At 28.4% G+C, this 21,303-nt stretch overlaps 1 protein-coding gene across 2 annotated transcripts; it reads left to right on the top strand.

Annotated features, from left to right (window-relative positions):
- The first annotated feature begins 4,978 nt into the window (after window positions 1-4,978).
- On the top strand, window positions 4,979-10,876 carry LOC114168142 (Ubiquitin carboxyl-terminal hydrolase family protein). 2 transcript variants are annotated; one of them, XM_028052876.2, is made up of 4 exons: window positions 4,979-5,662; window positions 6,913-8,126; window positions 8,516-8,669; window positions 10,136-10,876. In XM_028052876.2, the coding sequence occupies exons 1-2, from the start codon at window positions 5,055-5,057 to the stop codon at window positions 7,454-7,456; spliced, it is 1,152 nt and encodes a 383-aa protein (XP_027908677.1). In that variant the 5' UTR covers window positions 4,979-5,054; the 3' UTR covers window positions 7,457-8,126; window positions 8,516-8,669; window positions 10,136-10,876. The 2 variants fall into 2 exon arrangements, with proteins under 2 accessions (XP_027908677.1, XP_085525560.1); XM_085669434.1 differs by lacking the exon at window positions 8,516-8,669.
- The last annotated feature ends 10,427 nt before the right edge of the window (window positions 10,877-21,303 follow it).

Here is a 21,303-nt window from a genome sequence, read left to right as displayed (position 1 = left end):
GCACACCCTAATGAAACACATCACCAATGGGATTTCCTCCCAGGAAATACCTTAAACAGTTCACTACATACCTTTGTTTCATAATATAAACCAATCATATACATCTTTAATCACTTTTTCATATTCACATATAAAACAATTACAATCTCAAACATATACAAACATAAAGTACATCAAAATGGTGAAAATCATTTTCGTAACCACAAACTTCAAAACAAAGATCCCACAGGTTAAAATAAAGAATCACGTGCTTAGGATCAACTATCAAAATTTCAGTTTGATTTGACGGTTAACGAAGCGGGAATCTTCATTTTACCAAGAGGACGTAGTGGTGAAAAACTGGGTAGCACCCAACACTGATCAATTCGTAAAACCCAGCGATCAGCGCCACCTGGCCAACGATCAACGCCAATCGATTCGTAAAAACGAGCACTTAACATTGCCACGTGAGGCTTAGCATTGTATTAAATATCAACAACATCAATTTTGCAATTTTTGGCAATCTAGGCATGTTTCATAGCTCAAATTAGTCTTTAAACCATAAAGTTGATACCAATTTGATCAATGAATCAGATCCTAAAATTCCCAATTACTACCAATTCAAGCAACTTCCTAGAATAAAGAATCACACCTCAATTTAAACACAAAAACAATCAATTAAAATCATATCAATTTAGAGCACCAACAATCTAAGGAGAATTTCACAAATTAGATATTACTCAGTTCAACACAAGCTTAAAGTTAGCTTCCCTTACTAGTTATCCAGCTTAAACATCTCTAAAAATGCCAAATATCACTAACTTCATAGGATGCTCTATCTACACATAGAAACATCACAAGAACAATTAGGACATGCCTTTATGATCACTGATCAACAAAGACTCATACAAATGATTAAAAGAACACATTCAAGAGGAAGATGACTCACATGCGACAGAAAAAAAATTGACCAAAAAGAGGGCATAAACTCAACTTACGCGAACAGATAAACTAATTAGTCCAACTTGAAGAGCTTGCCGAGAGGATCAATCCTACGATCTCAGTTCTTCAATCAAATGACCAAAGAGACATAACTTCTAGAGAGAAGTCAGAGAACTCTAGAAAAGTGGTTTCTAGAGAGATGATGTGTTTTAAACAATGAAACTCGTTTATAACAATTCTATTTATATTAAAACTTTTTAATATTAAAATAATCGTCTCACTATTTTTAAACCACTATCACTTTTAAAACGTCATTTTCTAAGGTCTTATAATGATTGGTGGTACATGCAATGAAGATGTGTTTATTTTAATTAGGGTGGAGAATGTTGGGCTGATGAAAATAATACGTCTTGAAAAGTCTCATATCGCCTAGGATAACCTAGGGGGTGAGTGCTAGTGACTATATAATGGGCTTTAATTCCATGATGTTCCTTACCCCGAGTCAAAGACACTTCAAAGCTTGTATTTGACTATTCTTATTCTTTTTTTCTTATACTCTTGTAATAATTGAGTTGTGAGGTTTGAGTTAAATTATTGCTTTGGAGGGTGTGAGTGTACTTGGGGTCAAAGAGCATGAGAGAGTTGTCTATGCGTTTCTTTATGTTTATTTTATTTCTCTATTAATAAAATGATTCTCGAGACGTTTTCCCAATATAAATGAATATTGTAAATGGATATCGATAGATAACGAGTATTTTTATACCCGCATGTTAAGAGATCGGGTACGAGTATCATAGTATTCGTATACCCATACTCGCTATACTCTAATTAAATTAAAAAATAGAAATAAAAGAACATGATTAAAATATTAACCCATTAATTTTGAGTTAGTTATTTTTTATCAATTGGTTTTAAAACATCTCCATTTCTTTGTAAACTATCATTCGACACTATTTAAACGAGTTATTTAAAATTTATGAATGTTATGTATTATATTTTATTTAAATTGATGATGAAAATATGTTGTGGTACTTGTGAATATCCATGAATATTAAAAAAAACATGCATGTACCCGCATTATAAATATTTGCACAGATATAAAGACGAATACATGACAAATATTTATCCAACGAGTAAAATACGGTAAAACTATTACTCGTATCCTACTCTCCTTGTTGATATCCCTAAACATCATATATCTTTATCATCCGGTTGGCGAGACTTATAGTCAATTTGACAGAAAAAACAACATTGATATATTTTTATAAAAATAAATAAATATAATAAAAAATCTTTAAAATTGTGGGACGAAATTAAAGTCAACCTAACATTAATAAAACAAACTAGGACCTATAAAAATTGTACCTGATCGATACTATTTCGGTGCGGAACCAGACGATCTCAAGAACCCTCTGTGTCGAACCTCCTCCTGTTCCTCCATGTCTGTGTCGAACCTGCTCTTGTTCCTCCCTGGACTCCTCCTGAGTCTCCCTACCGTCTGCACTCCGGGGGTGGGGGTACCTGCAGGCACTCCGATGCTCAAGTCAGAGAGTGATTGATATGGGGTGTAATTGGTTAGTGAGAAAAACGTACATTTACCTGATCACTAGGCCTTAATTTATACTAATTTCTTAATGGACCTGTTATTATTATTTGCGGGCCGTTTGTATTCAAGGATCGATTCTTTCCCTTTCCGACTGAGGTTGCACGCATCAGTTCTTTCCTTGTTGGCTGAGATTGTTCGTCTGTGTCTTTGTTAAAGATCAGCTCTTTCCATTCTGAGATTTGTCCGTCTGTACTTTTTGTCAAAGATCAACTCCTTCCTTTTTTGGGGTTTGGCCGTCTGTACTTCTCAAATATCAACTCCTTCCTTTTTGGGGTTTGCCCGTCTGTACTTCTCAAATATCAACTCCTTCCTTTTTGGGATTTGCCCGTTTGTACTTATCAAATATCAACTCCTTCCTTTCTGGGGTTTGATTGCACGCTGCCCCTTTGTACCTCTGCGTCATAACCACATGTTCCGCCTGCCACCCCTTGGGCCGGGATGTACTCGACCAAGAGGACCGGGATGTACCCGGCCATACACTAACACAAATTAAATGTTTATAATTAAAATTAAAAAATTACTCTTTATTTTTGTGAGAAAATTATTTGTAACTTCATATTTTAAATTATTAAAAGTTCTGATTTTAATTTTTTATTTAATTATTTTGTTGATTGATTTATTGGTAAAAGATATCATTAATATCTTTGTTTTCTCATCTTCATCTAACTATTTGTTTTTAAATCTCTTTCGATTCTTCTTTTTGTTCGAAATTTTTTAATTAATCTCTTAACTTATTATTAAAAAAATGATCGTCAAATTAAAAAAATTAGAAAAAAAAAATTAATCAACAAATTAAAAACAAAAAGACAAACAACAATTACACCATCTTCCTTCATCATAATTTAGATGTATATTTTACATTGAATTTTATTTAAATTTTGTTTTAAATATTTATATATTTATAATTTATAGATAAATTTTAGAGTTATTTTAAAAATAAAAACTTTATAAAAATTTAAAATAAATATATTTAAAATTTTACAATTCAATTTATAAAGTTGTTATTTTTAAACCAATTCTAACATTTGTTTATAAATTATTGAATATAAATATTTGAAACAATATTTAAATAAAGTTCAATGTAAAATAAAAAATTAATCTTATTAGAAATACCATTGTGACATTTATATAAAGGTAAAATTTTGTCTTAACTTGAATAGAGACTGAAATGGATTCAGTTTTACAAAAAATGAACAACCACTTAGAGGAAGGGCTAAGCAGGGAGGACAACGGGTAGACGAAATGGAGGTTTGGGCCTTGGAAGGATTTGGTGTTGCTCATATTTTACAAGAGATGCTTACTTATAAATCTGATCATATTCAAACTCGCCAAGAAGTACTCGGGACTACGATCATTGGAGGAACAATACCTAAACCTACAGACGCTCCAGAATCTTTTTGATTGCTCGTTCGAGAATTATGATCTTTAGCTATGGAACTGAATCATTTCCTTATATCTGAGAAGAACTTCCGGATTGATAGGAAGGAAACTTAATTGGACTGAATCCGAATTTTTATTCTAATACAAAATAAAAAATATATAAATTACATTGAGACTTTTCACATCCAATAGTGATATGTGGCATTATCACATCACAATATCTTTGCCACATAGCACAATGTCAAATTAACACATGACATTTTTTTTTTAAATTATAACAAAAAAAATCACGTGCTAATGCGTGATGCATAATTAACACCATTAATATACTAATGACATAAAAAACTTATTTACAACGAATTTTTCAAAATAAAAATCCAATAATATCAAATAAAAATAATACTTAAAGTTTCGATAAAAAAATATAGGTATAACTTTTTCTAATATATACATCAAATTATTTCACCTAAATACTTAAATTATTTTATTTTTTACATTTTAACCTTTGTAATTTTTTACACTTGTAAAAAATTAAATAATTTGAATATTTAGGTGTAGTGATTTGATGTATAAATTCAAAACAATTATTTTAACATGTATATATAAGTTATAATTAAACTTAGTTATTAATTTGGTCTCAAATTGGAAAGGACGAAATTGGATTATTTTAAAAAATTGGGTACTAAATTGAACCAAAAATTTAAATTGGGTACTAAATTGAAAACAACTAATACCACTGCCATGTGTCATGATTGTAAACTGCCACGTGACAAGATGATAAACTGACACGTCACAGTTTTTAAATTTTTTGGAAAAAAAATTATTATTTTTTTAAAAATTAATTTTTTTTAAAAAAAATTAAAAATTTCATGAATTGACATATGTCGTGTACGGACACGGTATTAATTCTAACTTGACACAAAGAATCAAATTGAATCTCCTTATATAATTAGGGTACTAAATTAAAGAAAAAAAAATATTGATACCAATTGAACTTAATCACAAAATTCGGGTACCAAATTAAAAATATATATATATATATATATATATACATCTAAATTTAATCTGAATAAAATAAGTAGCAAAAGATCTTAAACCACTTCTCCGCTCGGAAGCTCTCACTTCCCTTTCAAAATTCTTCTTCGCCATGCTCCGCCGCGCCATTCCTTTCTGCGTATCAAGAAATGCGCGTTTCGGCGTTAGGCACAAATCCAGTGGCGGAAGAAGGCCGAAGAAGAAAACGTACCACAGAGTGGCTGAACTAGACAGAGTGATGGAACTGCGAAAGAAGCCATTGATGATTCTCCAGCTCACCTCCCTCATCCTATCTCAGCCCCATCACTCTCCCCTCTTCCTCCGCGATCTCGAGAAGAACGTCGGCTTCGTTCGAAAATGGGCCTTCATGGCCCTCATCGACAAACACCCCTCCGTCTTCCGCGTCGCCGGGGCGCCCCCTTCCGTCTCCCTCACTGGCCGGGCCCGAAACCTAGCCCAGGAAGAGGCCCACGCCCGAGCCTCCATGGAACCCCTCTTGGTCACCAACCTGCGGAAGCTGCTCATGCTCTGCGTCGATTGCAAGCTGCCGCTTCAAACGGTGGAGCTCGTTGGGCCTCAGTTGGGCCTTCCCTCCGATTTTAAGGACTGTTTGGTTCCGAAGTACCCTCAGTTTTTCACGGTCAGGCGCTTCCGTGGAAGGGATTGTCTTCTGTTGGAGGATTGGGATTCCACCTTGGCTGTCACTGCCAGAGAGACTAGGTACGTGTTTGGATAATAGTTATCACATACATTGTGGAAGTTTTTTCATATGAAAGCTTTACATTATGAAAAAAAGTTTATTTTCTTATTTGTTCCAAAATGATTTTTGCTGAAAACTCTGCCAAGCCAACCAATGTAATACAATGTAATAGTTGCATTTTACATGTCTTGGAATTTGCTATATTATAGGACTTTTTGTTTTTAAATATTGTATATGTTTTTATCTCAAATTGTCTCTGCTGCTAATCAATTTGTTATTAGAAAAAGAGAGCTGTAATTTATTACTAAGAGAGAAAAAGAGAGACAAGAGAGAACATCAAGGAAAGGGATAGACACAACTCTTAAGAAGAAAGTTAATTTGGTTGTTGATTTTGGTGTTTGTGTCCATTCATCCTTCTCAAAAAAATATCGTAGTATGTTAGAATTTGGGTTATACTTAACTCAATTCTATAAAACTAGCTCATTAGATGAGATTTATATCCCCTTAAAGATTCTATTTTAGTCTATCATTAGGTAAAATCGACTTATAAGATGGAGTTTATGTTGTGTTTATATACGTTATATTAATCATATCATTGGTCAATAAGGGATCCTCAAGGTATCCTTTTATTCCGAGGACCAGCTGTCTCAATCATGCAAGTTGGACGTGAATGTTCTCATGACAACCAGATAATGAGTACCATAAAAGGTCAACGATTATTACTGGGATAGATTCTCAAATCATATTGAAGTTTGGTTTGAATCTAACTAAACTTTGTATAGTCGACTTGTTTGATAAGATTTGCATTTTATTTATATAGTTTATTTAAAGATATAATTATTGCTGATGAATGGAAGATCTCAAACATAGTCCATGATTCTTAACTTTAGTACCCTTCTGCGAATATGATCTTCCATAACATTATGAAAATTAAAGTCTCTACTGGTTACTTCTCGTAATATTACGGATCATAGTTTTATTTAAAATGTATTGATTTTTTTAGTATAATAATTGTTTTTTTTTCGTTTAAGTTGCTATTCTAGATACATGTTTGGATTTGTTAAACTTTTAAGAAATTGTCTTCTTAGTGAGTTAGAATTAGCTTATTTTGAATGATTAATTTAATTTTTTGCAGCTTTTAAAAGTCTTTTTAATTTAAAAAGGTGATTATTTCTCAGTGAAAAGGTGTTACCTTACAATGACATAAATAGTGAGACTTTGAACATAAATTCTTTTGGGTACAAAATGAGTTAGTTTATACACGAATTAGGTTGGCACAGGAAGGAGTTTTGGACCTGAAGGCAAACGGGGATAGGAGGAAGGTGAAGATTTCGAGAGATGGGAACTACCTTGGTCCATTTGCATTCAAAATGAATTTTCCTGCTGGTTTTAGGCCTAATGTTGGTTACCTTGAGCAGCTTGAGAGGTGGCAGAAGTTGGAGTTCCCTTCTCCTTATTTGAATGCAAGGAGATTTGATGCTGCTGATCCAAAAGCTCGAAAACGATCTGTGGCGGTGCTTCATGAGCTCCTGAGCTTGACCATGGAGAAGAGGATGACATCTGCACAGCTTGAGGCATTTCATTCAGAGTGTCTTTTGCCATCTCAATTACTGCTTTGCTTGATAAAGCATCAGGGAATATTTTACCTCACTAATAAAGGTGAACGGAGTACTGTGCTCCTCAAAGATGCATACATTGGTTCCAACTTGATAGATAAATGTCCTTTGTTGCAATTTTATGATAAATTTATGGCACTCTGTGGAAGAGGAAATATTGATCTGTGTGACAAGAATTCCATACCAACCGTCATTTAGAAGTTGAATTCGATTGATTTTTTAGTCATAAGGGAATTCTGCATCTCTTCCTAGTTGGTAAAGGGTAAGGGAATTTAACTGGAAAAGTATTCAGCAGTAAGAGTATCATTCCTTAAAGAAAAAACCAAGTACAATCTCCTCATACTTCTACATCAAAATTGTTGATGGATTAGGAATATTGGTTACAGCTAGAAAGGGTGTGATCAGATCAGAAGTGAAAGTTGACTTCATCGAATTAGAATATTTTCATTGTCCCTTGCAGTCAGAGGTTGAAGTCATTCAGAAAAGTCTTATCGTTTAAACTTCTGATGCTCATAGCTCGCCCAATATTTATGCCCACAGATAATTTATTGCTCTTAAGGCCTTTTCAGCGTGATGATAAAAGTGACAATTAGGAGTTCATCAAAAGAAGGGGCTAGGCATGAAAGTATTTACAACATCATTATCATCGGATGCTTTAGTGTAAATTTGCTGCCTTAATCTTATAATGCTTCGATGGAGATTTTGGCACTCCTATGATACATTTGTGGCTGACTAGTTAAAGAGCTATAATCGCTTTAAATGCACTAAAGCAACCATCAGGGTTTGGTGCAGAGATTGTTCTAATGCTGTCTCACGTGTGTATACTCAGGCGTCAGTGCTGGTGTGATATTTGTTAGTTGTTCTCGAGGTAATATTCCCTCACTCCATATGTTCATATATTATTATCCTCAACATGTAAATTGAAGCTTCTGTTTGCATGAAATGATTGAAGATTTGTAGAATGGATTTATGATGCCATTTGTCTCTATTGATTTGGAATTCACCATGATCTCAAATTTTATTCACTTCCAGGACAAGGGTCTGATTGGACAAACTTTTCTATAAATACTTTTAGAAAATAAAAATAAGAAAAAATTGAAATTAATTTCACTGTAAGTTAGATTTAGTTTATGCATAAGTTAACTCAGAAATTCTCCAGTGTATCTTAACTTAATTTTTATTTTAATTTATGTTTAAGCTAATTTTATCTCTTATAGAAATTTATTTCATTTTTTTTTTGTATTTTTCTCCTATAAGTGTTTATGAAGAAACTCGACCACACATACCCTGAATGAAGAGCTTCAGATTTGATGAAAATATATATTTCTTGGGGACTCCCACCTAAAGAAGAAACATATGACTTCTAGTAGCAGTACACTCATCATACTACTTTGGATGCTATTTCATAATTGTATGTATTATAAAACTCTACATGAAATGCTAATTGGCTTTACAAAAGATGGATTACTTACTATACATCTATAACCAATTATAGCCCATTTGTTTTGAGAGAAAAACAATTGTTCTATTAATCAGACCGTATAGTCTGTACATTTCATCTGCAAGTTAAAGTGAGGATATTTTGAGGATACTCCTTGACCCAAACTTTCTCCTCAATAAACTTGAAAGCTAACTGTATAAATGTGTGAGCAACTGTGTTTGCATTACGATGAACTTAGTAGAAAGTCTTGAATTGTGTTTTGAGCCTGGTGGGAAGGCAAACCAAACAGGTTTCATAAAGCAGTGAGTTGGATTCTCTCAAGTGAGATTTTCTCTGCGAGTGTCTAAAGTAAAAATATCCACAATCAAAATTCCTTATCTCTTTCTTTATTATTTAAGTTTTCTTATTTTCAATTCAGAGTTGAGATTTCACTGAACAGAAATCTCGCATGAGAGGATCCAAACTCTTGTTTTATGACCATTTCTTTTAAGCCAATTAAAAGTATTTATAACAGTAGTTTATTGGAAACCTCTTCTCTTCCTTTAATCATGTCTTTTCGTACACTGACTTGTAGATTTAATGACTGATTACATGCTTAATGGACATAATTATCTGCCTAATATAGCACTATGTTGATAAGAAACCCACCTTTTTATGAAAACAATGTTCTTGGGAAGTAAAATGACTTTGGCTAAGACTAGATAAAGATAAAATATTCTACAAGCACCTATATGGGAAAACAAGAGTTCATAAATTAACCTTAGTTTTAATACACAAATTTGCTGATTAAACTTTTGATCACATTCTTAATGGACATAATTGTCTATTAAACATATTACATCGTGTCAATAAGAAACCACCTCTCTGCAAAAACAATTTGGTTGTTGTGAAATAAAATGCTGTGTTAAGATTCAGTGTTGATATATTTTTTTAATAATCAGTAGCAGGAAAATCAAATGGAAAAAAAACTTCTCTAGTAACTGAAACTATTTATTTAAAGAGATTAATATAAGATGTTTTTGCATAAGCTAATACATAAACTAGTAATGTAACAAATATTTATTTAAACTTCTCTCTATTTTTATTTTATTAATTTCAGATCTAAAATGATTCAATGGTCAAACTTAATTTAATTTAACGCAATGGTTATTCACCTTGTAAATTGGAGGGAGACAACTGTTGGAGATTGTAGTATAACATGCAAGCTGTAAAATCAATAAACTAGGTAACAGTACAAGTAGGTGAGAACTAGTTGGGATGCCAAAGTCTTATAGTCCCATTGATATTTCACACTTGTGCACATTCTATATCTCAAGTTTTAATTTGGCAAATTTCACCATTGATGCTTTAAAATTAAAACTGTGTACCTCGTCAAATGTTTAATGTCGTGATGATATGATACAAATGTGTACTGACAAACTAACTGTATGTATCAGAGAACGTGACAGAATCATTGGAGAACTCAAGAGTTGAAGATGGACATCCATGCAAGCTTCAAATTCTGGAGAATGTTTGTTGTTTGGCAACGGTGGTTGTGGAAGCTTGTTTTTCGTGGAACTTTGTAACCAATTATCCACTTATGGCAAAGATGATGGTGGGTCTTAGTGCCCAAAGGTTTCAAGGATTGAAGAAAAAGCTTTTTACAGGAAGAAGAAATTGAAAATAACAGTAGCTAGGAAAGGAAGGAAAAGACCAGAGTGAAAGAGATGCATTTGAGAATGAATGAGTTTGCTTTTTGAAGCTACCAAGAACTCCAAAGGTGTCACTTCTGACTTTCTTAAGTATTATTTAATTAATACTTCTAACTAAATAAAAGACTTTCTTAAGATACAAGGATAACTATTGAAGAGAGGGTATACAAAGAAATACTCCTTCTTGAGAGATAGCTTCATTGAGTGAAGCTTTTACATTTGAAAATGCATCTAGTTTTGAACATGTCTTTCTTTTACTTGAAATAAAATGTCAGTTCTAGAATGAGGGGTAAAATAGAACTTATAAGCATATTTTTGAAAAGTTTTCGTAGCAGACTGTATATTAAACATTGTAATAGGATTATTTAATAGTTTTAGAATATGTTCACAAATACATCCACCAGCTTTTATAAAATTGTCAAGAGCTTATACTCATGTAATAGAAATAGCAGTTATAACTATTGTTTTTATATTGGTTCATTTCAATCTAGACTACATTTATATTTCTTTTACCAACTATTTATGACTTTATGAATCAACCAATTATTACAAATATTCTCTGTCCCATCTGGTTTACAAGAAGTATAGAAATTAACTCTTGTATGCCCTTTTATCCCCCTTTAGTATAAAGCATGAAGACACAACATCACTCTTAACTCTAAATACATAGTGCAACTCCTAGTCAAGTTCACAATTTCAATCCTGAAAATAAAACAAATTTGTAATTTTCAAGAGAACATATGGTATAACATGTACAATAACATATATTAATAATAACATTTACATTTACAATAAAGAGACATTTGCAAAATACAAATATGCATCAAAACTCAAGATTCGTTTCATACTTTACACCGAGTAATTTAGTTATGGACTTATTAAATTAATTATAAAATTATGTTTAAGAATAAAAATTGAAAACAAAGTTTTTTAGGTACTGATATACATAACCTCTATCAAATTAATTATAAGTTTATGATTAATTTCTATTGGTATTAAAACTTATATTTAATGAGTTAAAACAGTTTTTTAGTAAAAGAATATTTTGTTTAGGAAAAATAGAATAATTAATTATTTTTATTATCTTATAATCAATTTTGATTATATTTTCTTCTTTTATCTTCATGTGACTTTTTTTGTCTCTCCTTGATTTATTCTCTTCTAGAGTTTTGGTTTTAGGATTTTGACAATTTACATTCCTTAAAATGATTGTAGAATTTGATATAATTATGCAAGAATATATTCGTCGAATTAAAAATGATGAAATTCATAACCAGTAACTTGGGTATAATAAACAAAATGAGTTGATAATTCTTTTAGTAAGTGAAATCAAAACAAAAATAATAGGAATGCAAAGTATTATTCAACCATACTTGACTGTATTCTAGATATAAGTCACCAAAAGCAAATGTGTTTTGTATTACGATGTGTAGATATTTCATTAACTCCAATACAAGTTAATGAGTATTTTTTAGAATTTTTAAATGTAGATGATACAAGTGGAAAAAGTACTTTTGATGTTATTGTAGATGAATTATAAAATCTTCAACTCGATATTAATGACCTTAAAAAACAAGAATATAGTAATGATTCTAATATGAAAGGAAAACATCAAGGTGTGTAGGAAAAATTTCTTGATATTAATCCTAGACATTTCATACTTCGTGTGGTTGTCATAGTTTAAACTTAGTACTTTGAGATATGGCTAACTCTTGTCCAAAACCTAGATATTTTTTTGGTGTGTTACAATGTACATATACTTTATTTTCTTCTTCTACAAAAAGGTGAAAAATTTAATAAGACCATATAGATAGTTTAAAAGCGTGAAAGTTGTAAGATTTCAAACTTCACAAATAAAATATGCTTTATTTGAATTAGCGGAAGCCAATGATAATCCTAAAATAAAAGGTGAAGTTGATTGTTTAGCAACTTATAAGCTAGAAAACTTTGAATTTTTGTTAAGGCATTAATATTTGGTATGACATTTTTTTTTTTTGCAGTTATCTTAGTTTGTAAGAATTTACAATTAAAAGATATGTGTATTGATGAAGCTATCCAACAATTAAAAGGTCTTCTTTCATATGGATTTGAAAATGCGTTGATTTTTTTTGCCAAGAAAATTCCTTTTGAAAAGAGTATAGAACCTAAGTTTCGTGAAAAATGTATTAGTCATAGAAAGAAATAATTTGATGAAAATGTTGAGAATGAAATTGTAAAATCTTTTCAAGAATCATTTAGAATTGATAACTTTTTTTTATATTTTAGATAAAACAATTATGACACTTCAAAGTAGATTTGAACAATTTAAAATATATGAAGATATTTTTGATTTTTTTTATTTAGTGTTAAAAATTTAAAGTCACTAGATTGTACATTTTTAAAAGGAAAAATACTTAAACCTTGAAAATCTTTAAAACATGAAAATTTGTTGGATATTGATGGATGTAATTTATTTTCATAATTAAATATCTTAAGGAAAATTATAGGTTTGGAAAATGAAAACTCAATTGATGTTCTTAATTATATAAAAATAATATCAACAATGTCTCAAGAAATATTAATTTCATTAGCCTTATTATGTATGGAAAAATAAATGTTAAATGAAACTAAATATGGCAATTTAATAAAGAATTTTGCTTCAATAAAAGCTCAAAAAATAAATTTTAAATAAAAAACCTCATCTTTTTATGTTTGTTTTAAGCCTCTCAAATTCTTGAGCCGCCCGTGCTCATGTCTTATTGATGTTCTGTCTACGTAGTAAATCCTCTCTCAAAAGATCCATCAAGTACCAACAATTAGTATTAAAATATAAATGTTTTATAAAAAGTATGCTTAATGAGTAATTTGCTCTCTATGTTTAGATTTTGTGCTTATTTTGGTCCATATATTTGTTTTTTACTCAATTGAGTGTCTATTCTTTTGTAGAAGGACACAGTGTGTTTATTAAATTGGCATTACCAAGTTTAGAAATGTCATGTGTCAAAATTTAAGTCTGTTATGTGTAAAAATATGGATTATTTTCTACCTTGAAACCCCTCTAATTTTGACATGTGACACATTCAAAGTATAAGAGAATTCAGATTTTGACACGTGACAGACTAAGATTTTGGCATATGATATGTGAATTTAAAGGAATTAGTTACATTGATTTTTTTTTACAAAAGTAAAGATTCCATTAATTTTTAAAAAAATAAAACTAAAAAAATATAATGATAAAAACTAATAAGAACCTAAATATAAAAACTAAAGGAGAATGTTAACTAGTGTCCTAAGCTAAGGGTGGCAATGTATGCTTGACCTGATGGACCGACCCGCAAGCTTGCCAAAAAAACATGGGGCGGACTGAGATATTGAGCCCGTTGGCCTGCAAAATCTTAGCCTGCATAACCTGCAACCGTGCGGGCTAGCCCTCGACCTACATAAAAAGAAAAAAAAAAACTTGAACTTGTGTATATATATTACTTTCCTTCTAGATTTCTGCATGAATGATCCAAATTCTTGTATGAATGAAAAATACAAGTGTTATGTATTTTTGAATATGCTAGAATTTGAAGGATACATCCTGTATGTCAAAGTACGAATATGAATATGATGAAAATATTGAATTATCATTTTATCATTCAACTCCTCAGTTTTTGCTAAATTTTGGGAATTTTTTAAAGTTTTCTAATTTGTTGAACATTGAAAGTTTTATCGTAAGATTTTTTTTTCTAAAAAAAAAGTGGGACGACTCATAGGCCATAACTTACGAGGGGTGGGTCAGACTTTCCAATGCGCATTTTTAACATGGGTGGACCAAGTGCGGAAGGGCCTAAACGGGTTGGGCCCGCTTGCATTGCCACCCCTACTCTAAGCACACTCCTTAAAGAATAATTAATGCACATTAGTTTCATAATTTTTACATTGAAAATTGAAATAATTAACTCCATTAATTAAAATAATATAAATGCATATAACAAATTTTATAAAAGCAAAAGTATTCTTTGAAATTTTTAAGCAATAACTCTCTAATACAAAATAAGCATTTTGGAAACTTAATAAAATTTCAAATTGATATTTTAATTTTTTTTTATTTTTTTAAACTTCTTAAATGTTTAACACTATTTTTTATTGATTTTTTTTGTTAATTTAAACTTTTTAATATTTTGTTATATTTTACTTTTTAGCAACATTAAAATATAATTATTTTATTATTCAATTATTTTTTAATTTTTATAAGTAAATATTAAATAAAATATTAATCCAACTATTAAATTTTTGTGAATACTTTTGTTCTTTAAATAAAATAAAAGTATATTGATGATAGGTCAGATTTCATTAAATATGATAATTAATTTTTATAAAATTTAATATATATTAATTATTTTTAACCGATCCCAAAATTAAATTATTAATTATACGTACAAACCAATTATCAATAACTTCATCCCACACGTTAAAGTAGTTGAAAACGGTGGTAGTTTCAGGAAGCAAGGTTTGAATGAACGTTAATTCATAAAAAATATTAAATGCTGCATAAGTTAGTATTGATTGCTTCTCTTTCATCACAATAAATGCTTCTCTATATGTGAATTGAAATAGAAACGATTATGATGACATATTTAATTGAAGTTTAACTATGTTTTATTTCTCTCATAAATTTATAAATTTAAGTATTTTAGATTGAATCTTTAATTAAGATTATTGTGACACAATTTTCGTGAAATAGATGGTAAATTTTGAACTAATATTAAAAAGAAAAATAACAAAATACTTTTAGAACTAAAATGTTGTAAAAGACAAACAAATATATTGAAACTTTTCTTCAAGTTGTTTTATCACAGAAGCACTCTAATAATATAATTTTTAAAAGACAAAATACGTCAAAGAAAAGAGAGGAAGGTTAAGAAGGTTTTGTGACGTGCACCACATTCAACATTTTCTTTTCCTATCGTATTATTATTTTTTTCTTATATATATATATATATATAAAATCATCAAAATAATATTCTACGTGATAAAAATAAACAACAAATAAAAATATATATAAAAAAGGTAAAAATATCAAGTGTGTGCCTTGGAAATGATTTGATACACTATTGAATAAAATTACACTAAGAAAAATAATGTATAATTAAGAGTATGATTATATAAGAAAGTATCTTGAAAATCTAAGAAAACTTTCCAAATATCAAAGTTGTCAAACCATTGAAAGATAATGAAAATTGTTTTAGAGAAACAATTTTTTTAAAAAAATAAAATAAAAATTAAGGATCAAAGAGAATAAAGAATAAAAAATTTTACATTATCTAGTAAATAAAGGATTACGCGATTGAATACTTGAAATTGAGAGTGAAATATTCTTATTGAAAAGATGATAAACAAAAACAAAAATATTAGAATGAGTAAAAATAATCAAATGTGAAACTTAAAGTTTATTTAATTCATTGAAATTGATAATATATCATTTGAACATAACCAAAAAAAAGATATGTAATCAAAGTTGTGATGGAGAAAATATCTCGGAGAAAAGAGTGAATTTAAGCAATTATAAGGAAGAAAAATTATATATATATATATATATATATATATGTATATATATATATCTTTGTGTGTGTGTGTTATGTGTGTTGTGTGTGTGTTCAATTTGAACATTTTTACTAACGATGTTTACATAGTTAATGTTTTTTAACAGTGCATGCCATGTGTCAACTCCTGTTTTTTTTATCTTCTTTTAATTTTTCAAAATTTTAAAATTTTAAAATTTTCCACTATTGTGTCACGTGTCAATACCAGTATTACATGTCAGTTTGTAGTTGTGTTATTTCTTTTTGTTCAATTTAGTCCTCCTATTTATTAGTTTTGTTCAATTCAATCTCCATATTCATTATTTTTGTTTATTTTAGTACAGTTCTGGTTAAAATGGAAAAACGTTGTCCCTTCCAGATATAAACCAAATTTAGACCAAATCTAAATCATTTAATATTTTTAACGTGTTTTAGATATTAAAATCTAATTTTTTTTATATTAAAATGTTAATTTTATAAATATTAATATACTTTTCTAAAATATTTCTATTGTAACATTTTTAAATGCCAATTTTAAAAGTATAAGTATTTTATAATATAATTATTAGAAGAAAAAAATTAATAATTATATTCTAATAATATTTTTAATAATTGTATTCTATTTAACAATTAAATCTAAGACTTATATTAAATTTATAATTAAATTTAAAAAATAATTAATAAAAATACCAATTTTAGAAAAAATATTAGTCTAATATTTATAAAAGATATTAATTTTATTTCTATTGTAATATTTTTGAATGTAAATTTTAAAAGTATAAGTATTTTAGAATATAATTATTAAAAGAACAAATTTAATAATTATATTATGATAATATTTTAAATAATTATATTTTATTTAACAATTAAATCTAAAAATTATATTCAATTTATAATTAAATTTAATAATTTATAGTTGAATTTAAAAAATAATTAATAAAAATACCAATTTAAAAAAAATATTAGTTTAATATCCATAAAAGAGATTAAATTTGGTCTCAATTGGGAAGGGTCAAAGTTTCTCCATTTTAACCAAAACTAAGATTAAATTGAATAAAAATAACGAATATAGGACTGAATTGAAAAAAAATAATAAATGTAGGAACTGAATTGAACAAAAGGAAATAACACAACCACAAACTGACACGTGGACAATTCTGACTTGACATGTAGACAATTTAAAAAAAATTAAAAAAATAAAGAAAACAGTTGATACGTGATATGTAATGTTAACAAGTCTTAACTATTTAAACATCATTAGTAAAAATGACCATAGTAAAAATGACCAAATTAACAAAAAAAATGACGAATATAAGAATCTAATTGAACTCAAAACGAAAATGAGGACCATCAAAACATAAATTAGTTTGAATATTTTGTTATTTAATTTTTTTTTGCAATCATAGTACATCCTTTTATGTTTATTTTGTTTAAAATTATTTGCTATGATATATTGGTCCACATTCAACTATTCATTTAAAGTTCTTGCTTTAATTCTTAATTTATTTTATTTTTTATTATTTAAAATATTTTTTTTATAATTCAAGCAATTTATATAAGACAGAGAACATACAAAAATTTTAATATAGTAAACCTGGATATATAAAAGTTATTTATGGATTTTATTATTATACTTTAAAATGAAATTTATTATAAAGATGTAAATTATATGTAAAGATAGTTTTAGAGTATATAGATAACTTCTTTTATTCCAAAGTTAATTAAAAATTTATTTACTTCTTATCTTCAGTTTATATAAAAAATAATTATAAAAGAATAATATTTAAAATAATAAAAAATAAAAAATAAAATAAAATAAGAATTAAAACAAGAACTTTGAATGAATAAATTGGATGTAGACAAATATATCATAAGAAATAATTTTAAAATGAAAAAAACGTAAATGAAAGGGACCAATATATTATTGGAGACAAATTAAATAACAAACAAATTAATTAATTAATTAAAAAATTAAAATAATTATATATTATTTGTAAACAATCAAATAATAATATAAACGAATAAAATGATTAATATATTATTGAACATTAGTGTAAAATAAATATATTAGATCAGTTGTAATGCAGATATTACATCAGTTTTTACAACCGATTTAATATTTGTCGATGTAATATGTCAAAGACATATTAAATTGGTTTCAAAATAACTAATCTAATACCTTTCGTGGAGCTTTAGTGACGTTCATGGTGGCGAGGCACATTGGTTGACGGTGGTAGCAGCATTGAGGACGAATCTAGCATCATCGTAGTGATGGAGATCTAGCAGACCAATATTAGTGACAAAGGAGAAAGGGCTGCATTGAAAGAGAAGATTTTGGGACTACGAAAATCAGAAAAGAGTTGAATAGTAAAAAAAAAGTGAGGTTTGCGTTGCAGGTGGTGAGAAGAGGTTCTTAGATTGATTTTTTTTAAGTGATTTAAATGCACATATTAGATTGGTTCTTTTTATAAAGAAAACATGAGGGGTCAAATCAAACCTATATTCAAGAAATATAAAATAAATCTCTTTAAAACTTAAGCAAAACAAAAAAGGAAGTTGAAATCTATAATGAAAGAAATTCTAACCTAATAACCAGATATGGGACTCAAACCATTGAAACTCATGTCTTTTATCAATCCCAACATATTGGAAAGTTTAGGTTAAATTATTCCATTGATTTCCATTTTGTTACGAAAATTTTAAGTAGGTCCCTTTTTTTTTATCTCAATTTGATCCTTATTTTAAAAAATTTGTTGTCATTAAGTCATTTTTATTATTAGTACACTAATAATGTTAATTATGTGTCACGTGTCGGCACGTGTTTTTTTAATTTTTATTTTTTTTATAATTTTAAAAAAATTGTCATGTGTTGAGCTGACGTTGTGCCATGTGGTAAAGATAGTGTGATCTGGCAGCTATAGAATGTAAAATGTAAAAATTCTCAATTTAGTTTATGTATTTGTTATTTTGTCTCAATTTTGTCCCAATTTTTTTAAAACGAAAGCAATTTCATCACTTTCCAAATTGAGACAAAATTTAACCTTTATATAAATGTGACAATGATAATTTTAACAAGATTAAGTTTTTATTTTATATTGAATTTTATTTAAATATTGTTTAAAATATTTATATATCAATAATTTATAGGAAAATATTAGAGTTGGTTTAAAATTAACAAGTTTATAAATTGAATTGTAAAATTTGAAATAAATATATTTATTTTAAATTGTTATAATATTGTTTTAAAATTTTATATTTGAATTTATAAAGTTGTTATTTTTAAAACAACTCTACCATTTATATATAAATTATAGACAAATAAATATTTAAAATAAAATTTAAATAAAGTTCAATGCAAAATATACATTTAAATAAACTTAAGTTTATTCAAAATATCAATTATAATATACCATTTTAAAATTGGTATAAAATGTAAATTTGATATAAGGATAAAATTGATTCAGTTTTAAAAAAGTTAGGAGCAAATCAAGACAAAATAACAAATAAAGGGATTAAATTGAGAATTTTCACATTCAATAGTTACACATGACACTACCATATCACATCACATTAGCCATTGAAAAGCTGCAAAAGTAATTATAAATCTTAATTAAAGACAATTTAAACATAGTAAAGTTAGTGATGGTAATTGTGGATCAACTATGAACCTTGTCCATAAATCTTTTACTTGTTTATTTTTAATTTATGATGTATCATGTGCTTACTTTGTAAATGGTTTTTCCTCTGCAGATGTCTAGAGGTGAAAAAGCAATTCTATAGAATATCAAAAAGTAAGTTTATGCTATGCATTCCCTATTTTTTTTTTCTTGTTTAGTTTTTTTTAATCCTCTCACTTGATTAATGGATTATTTGTAATGTTATTCTTAATTGGATTGTAAGTATTTATGTTCTTAAGGAACTCCATTTCTTAATCTAAGTCTTCATGCTAGTATTTGGGATTATTACTTTGAAGGATGGAGATAACTAGTTTTGTTTTTCCTTGAAGGTTGCAAGATTTGGTGATTTGGTTTCTTATTGTGCTGAAGAATGGGTAAGGATTCTAGGAGAGGGAAAGTTCATGGTGTTGGATTGCTTCGTGGAAGTGTTGTTTCTCTCTTAATAGTTGATCACAAATTGGAAGATCATGAAGAGGAAGAGCATCAAGAGACATTTCGAGCTTTTAATCAATTCTTGAAGACTTTGTGTTTACTTCTACTATAGTGATGTTTAATAGTTAGAGTAAACAATTGATGTTTTCTATTGGTGATGTCTATATTTACTTTATTTACATTACTTTTGGATTTATGTTTATGTTGTATAACTCTTATTGGTTTCAATATAATTTGAAATTTGGATTATTTTAGTTTCATTTGAATTTTGGATTAAGTTGTAATTTGATTTCATTTTGATAAAGGTGAAAAAATACAATAAAAAGCACCAACATGAAAAATTATAAAAAAATCAAATGTATTACCCACAAATGGTGGTTTGTATGTATTAGGAAGAAAGTTGATCTGTGAGAAATTATCCACGAGTTCGTATGTATTACCCACAGATGTTGAGTAGTAGGTAATTACTCACGGATGGTGGTTCGTATGTATTACCCACGAATTGATTTTTCCCACGGACCAAAAGTTCATAGGTAATTTACCTACAAGCTTATTACATACGGATCTTATGTCGTCGATAATCTGTGGGTAATTTTTAATTACCCATAGATTTTTGTCATTACCCACAGATTTTTGTCGTATGTAAATGAAATTTTTTTTGTAGTACATGTGGCACAACATCAATTTGAAACGTGACATTTTTTTCTTAAAAATTATAAAAAAAATTATAAAAGTCACGTGCTAACACGTGGCACAACGTTAGCTTGAAACATGACATTTTATTTCTTAAAAATTATAAAAAATTTAAAAAAGTCACGTACTGACACATGACACATAGTTAACGTTACTAGTGTATACTAATGGAAATGACTTAATTGCACCAAATTTTCTAAATAGAAACCTAATTGAGACAAAAAAAAATAGACATTATCACAATCGAAATCGCGACGGGATGACGAACCAAAAATAAAATATAAAAAAAAGGGTTTTGGAGTCGCCACCATAGTTATTATAGAAAACTATGGAAAACCATAAAAAGGAACAAGGTCTACGAAAACAGAGTTTGAGAGTACGAAAGTTAATTACGCGTAGGGAAGGTGTTAGTACCCTACAATGCCCATCCTAAGACGGTATCTTTAATTAAAATACAAATTGATGCGGTCTTCTTTAAATGTTTATTTTATAAAAAAAATATAAAATAAAATAAAATAAAAACAAATACATAAATAAATAAATAATAAAATAATAAAATAAATAA

Source organism: Vigna unguiculata, chromosome 11 (genome assembly GCF_037176805.1).
Source record: "Vigna unguiculata cultivar grain cowpea cultivar isolate G323 ecotype 2 chromosome 11, ASM3717680v1, whole genome shotgun sequence".
NCBI classification, from domain to species: Eukaryota; Viridiplantae; Streptophyta; class Magnoliopsida; order Fabales; family Fabaceae; genus Vigna; species Vigna unguiculata.
The sequence above is the reverse complement of the archived record's forward strand: the minus strand, read 5'-3'. Positions and strand labels throughout refer to the sequence as shown.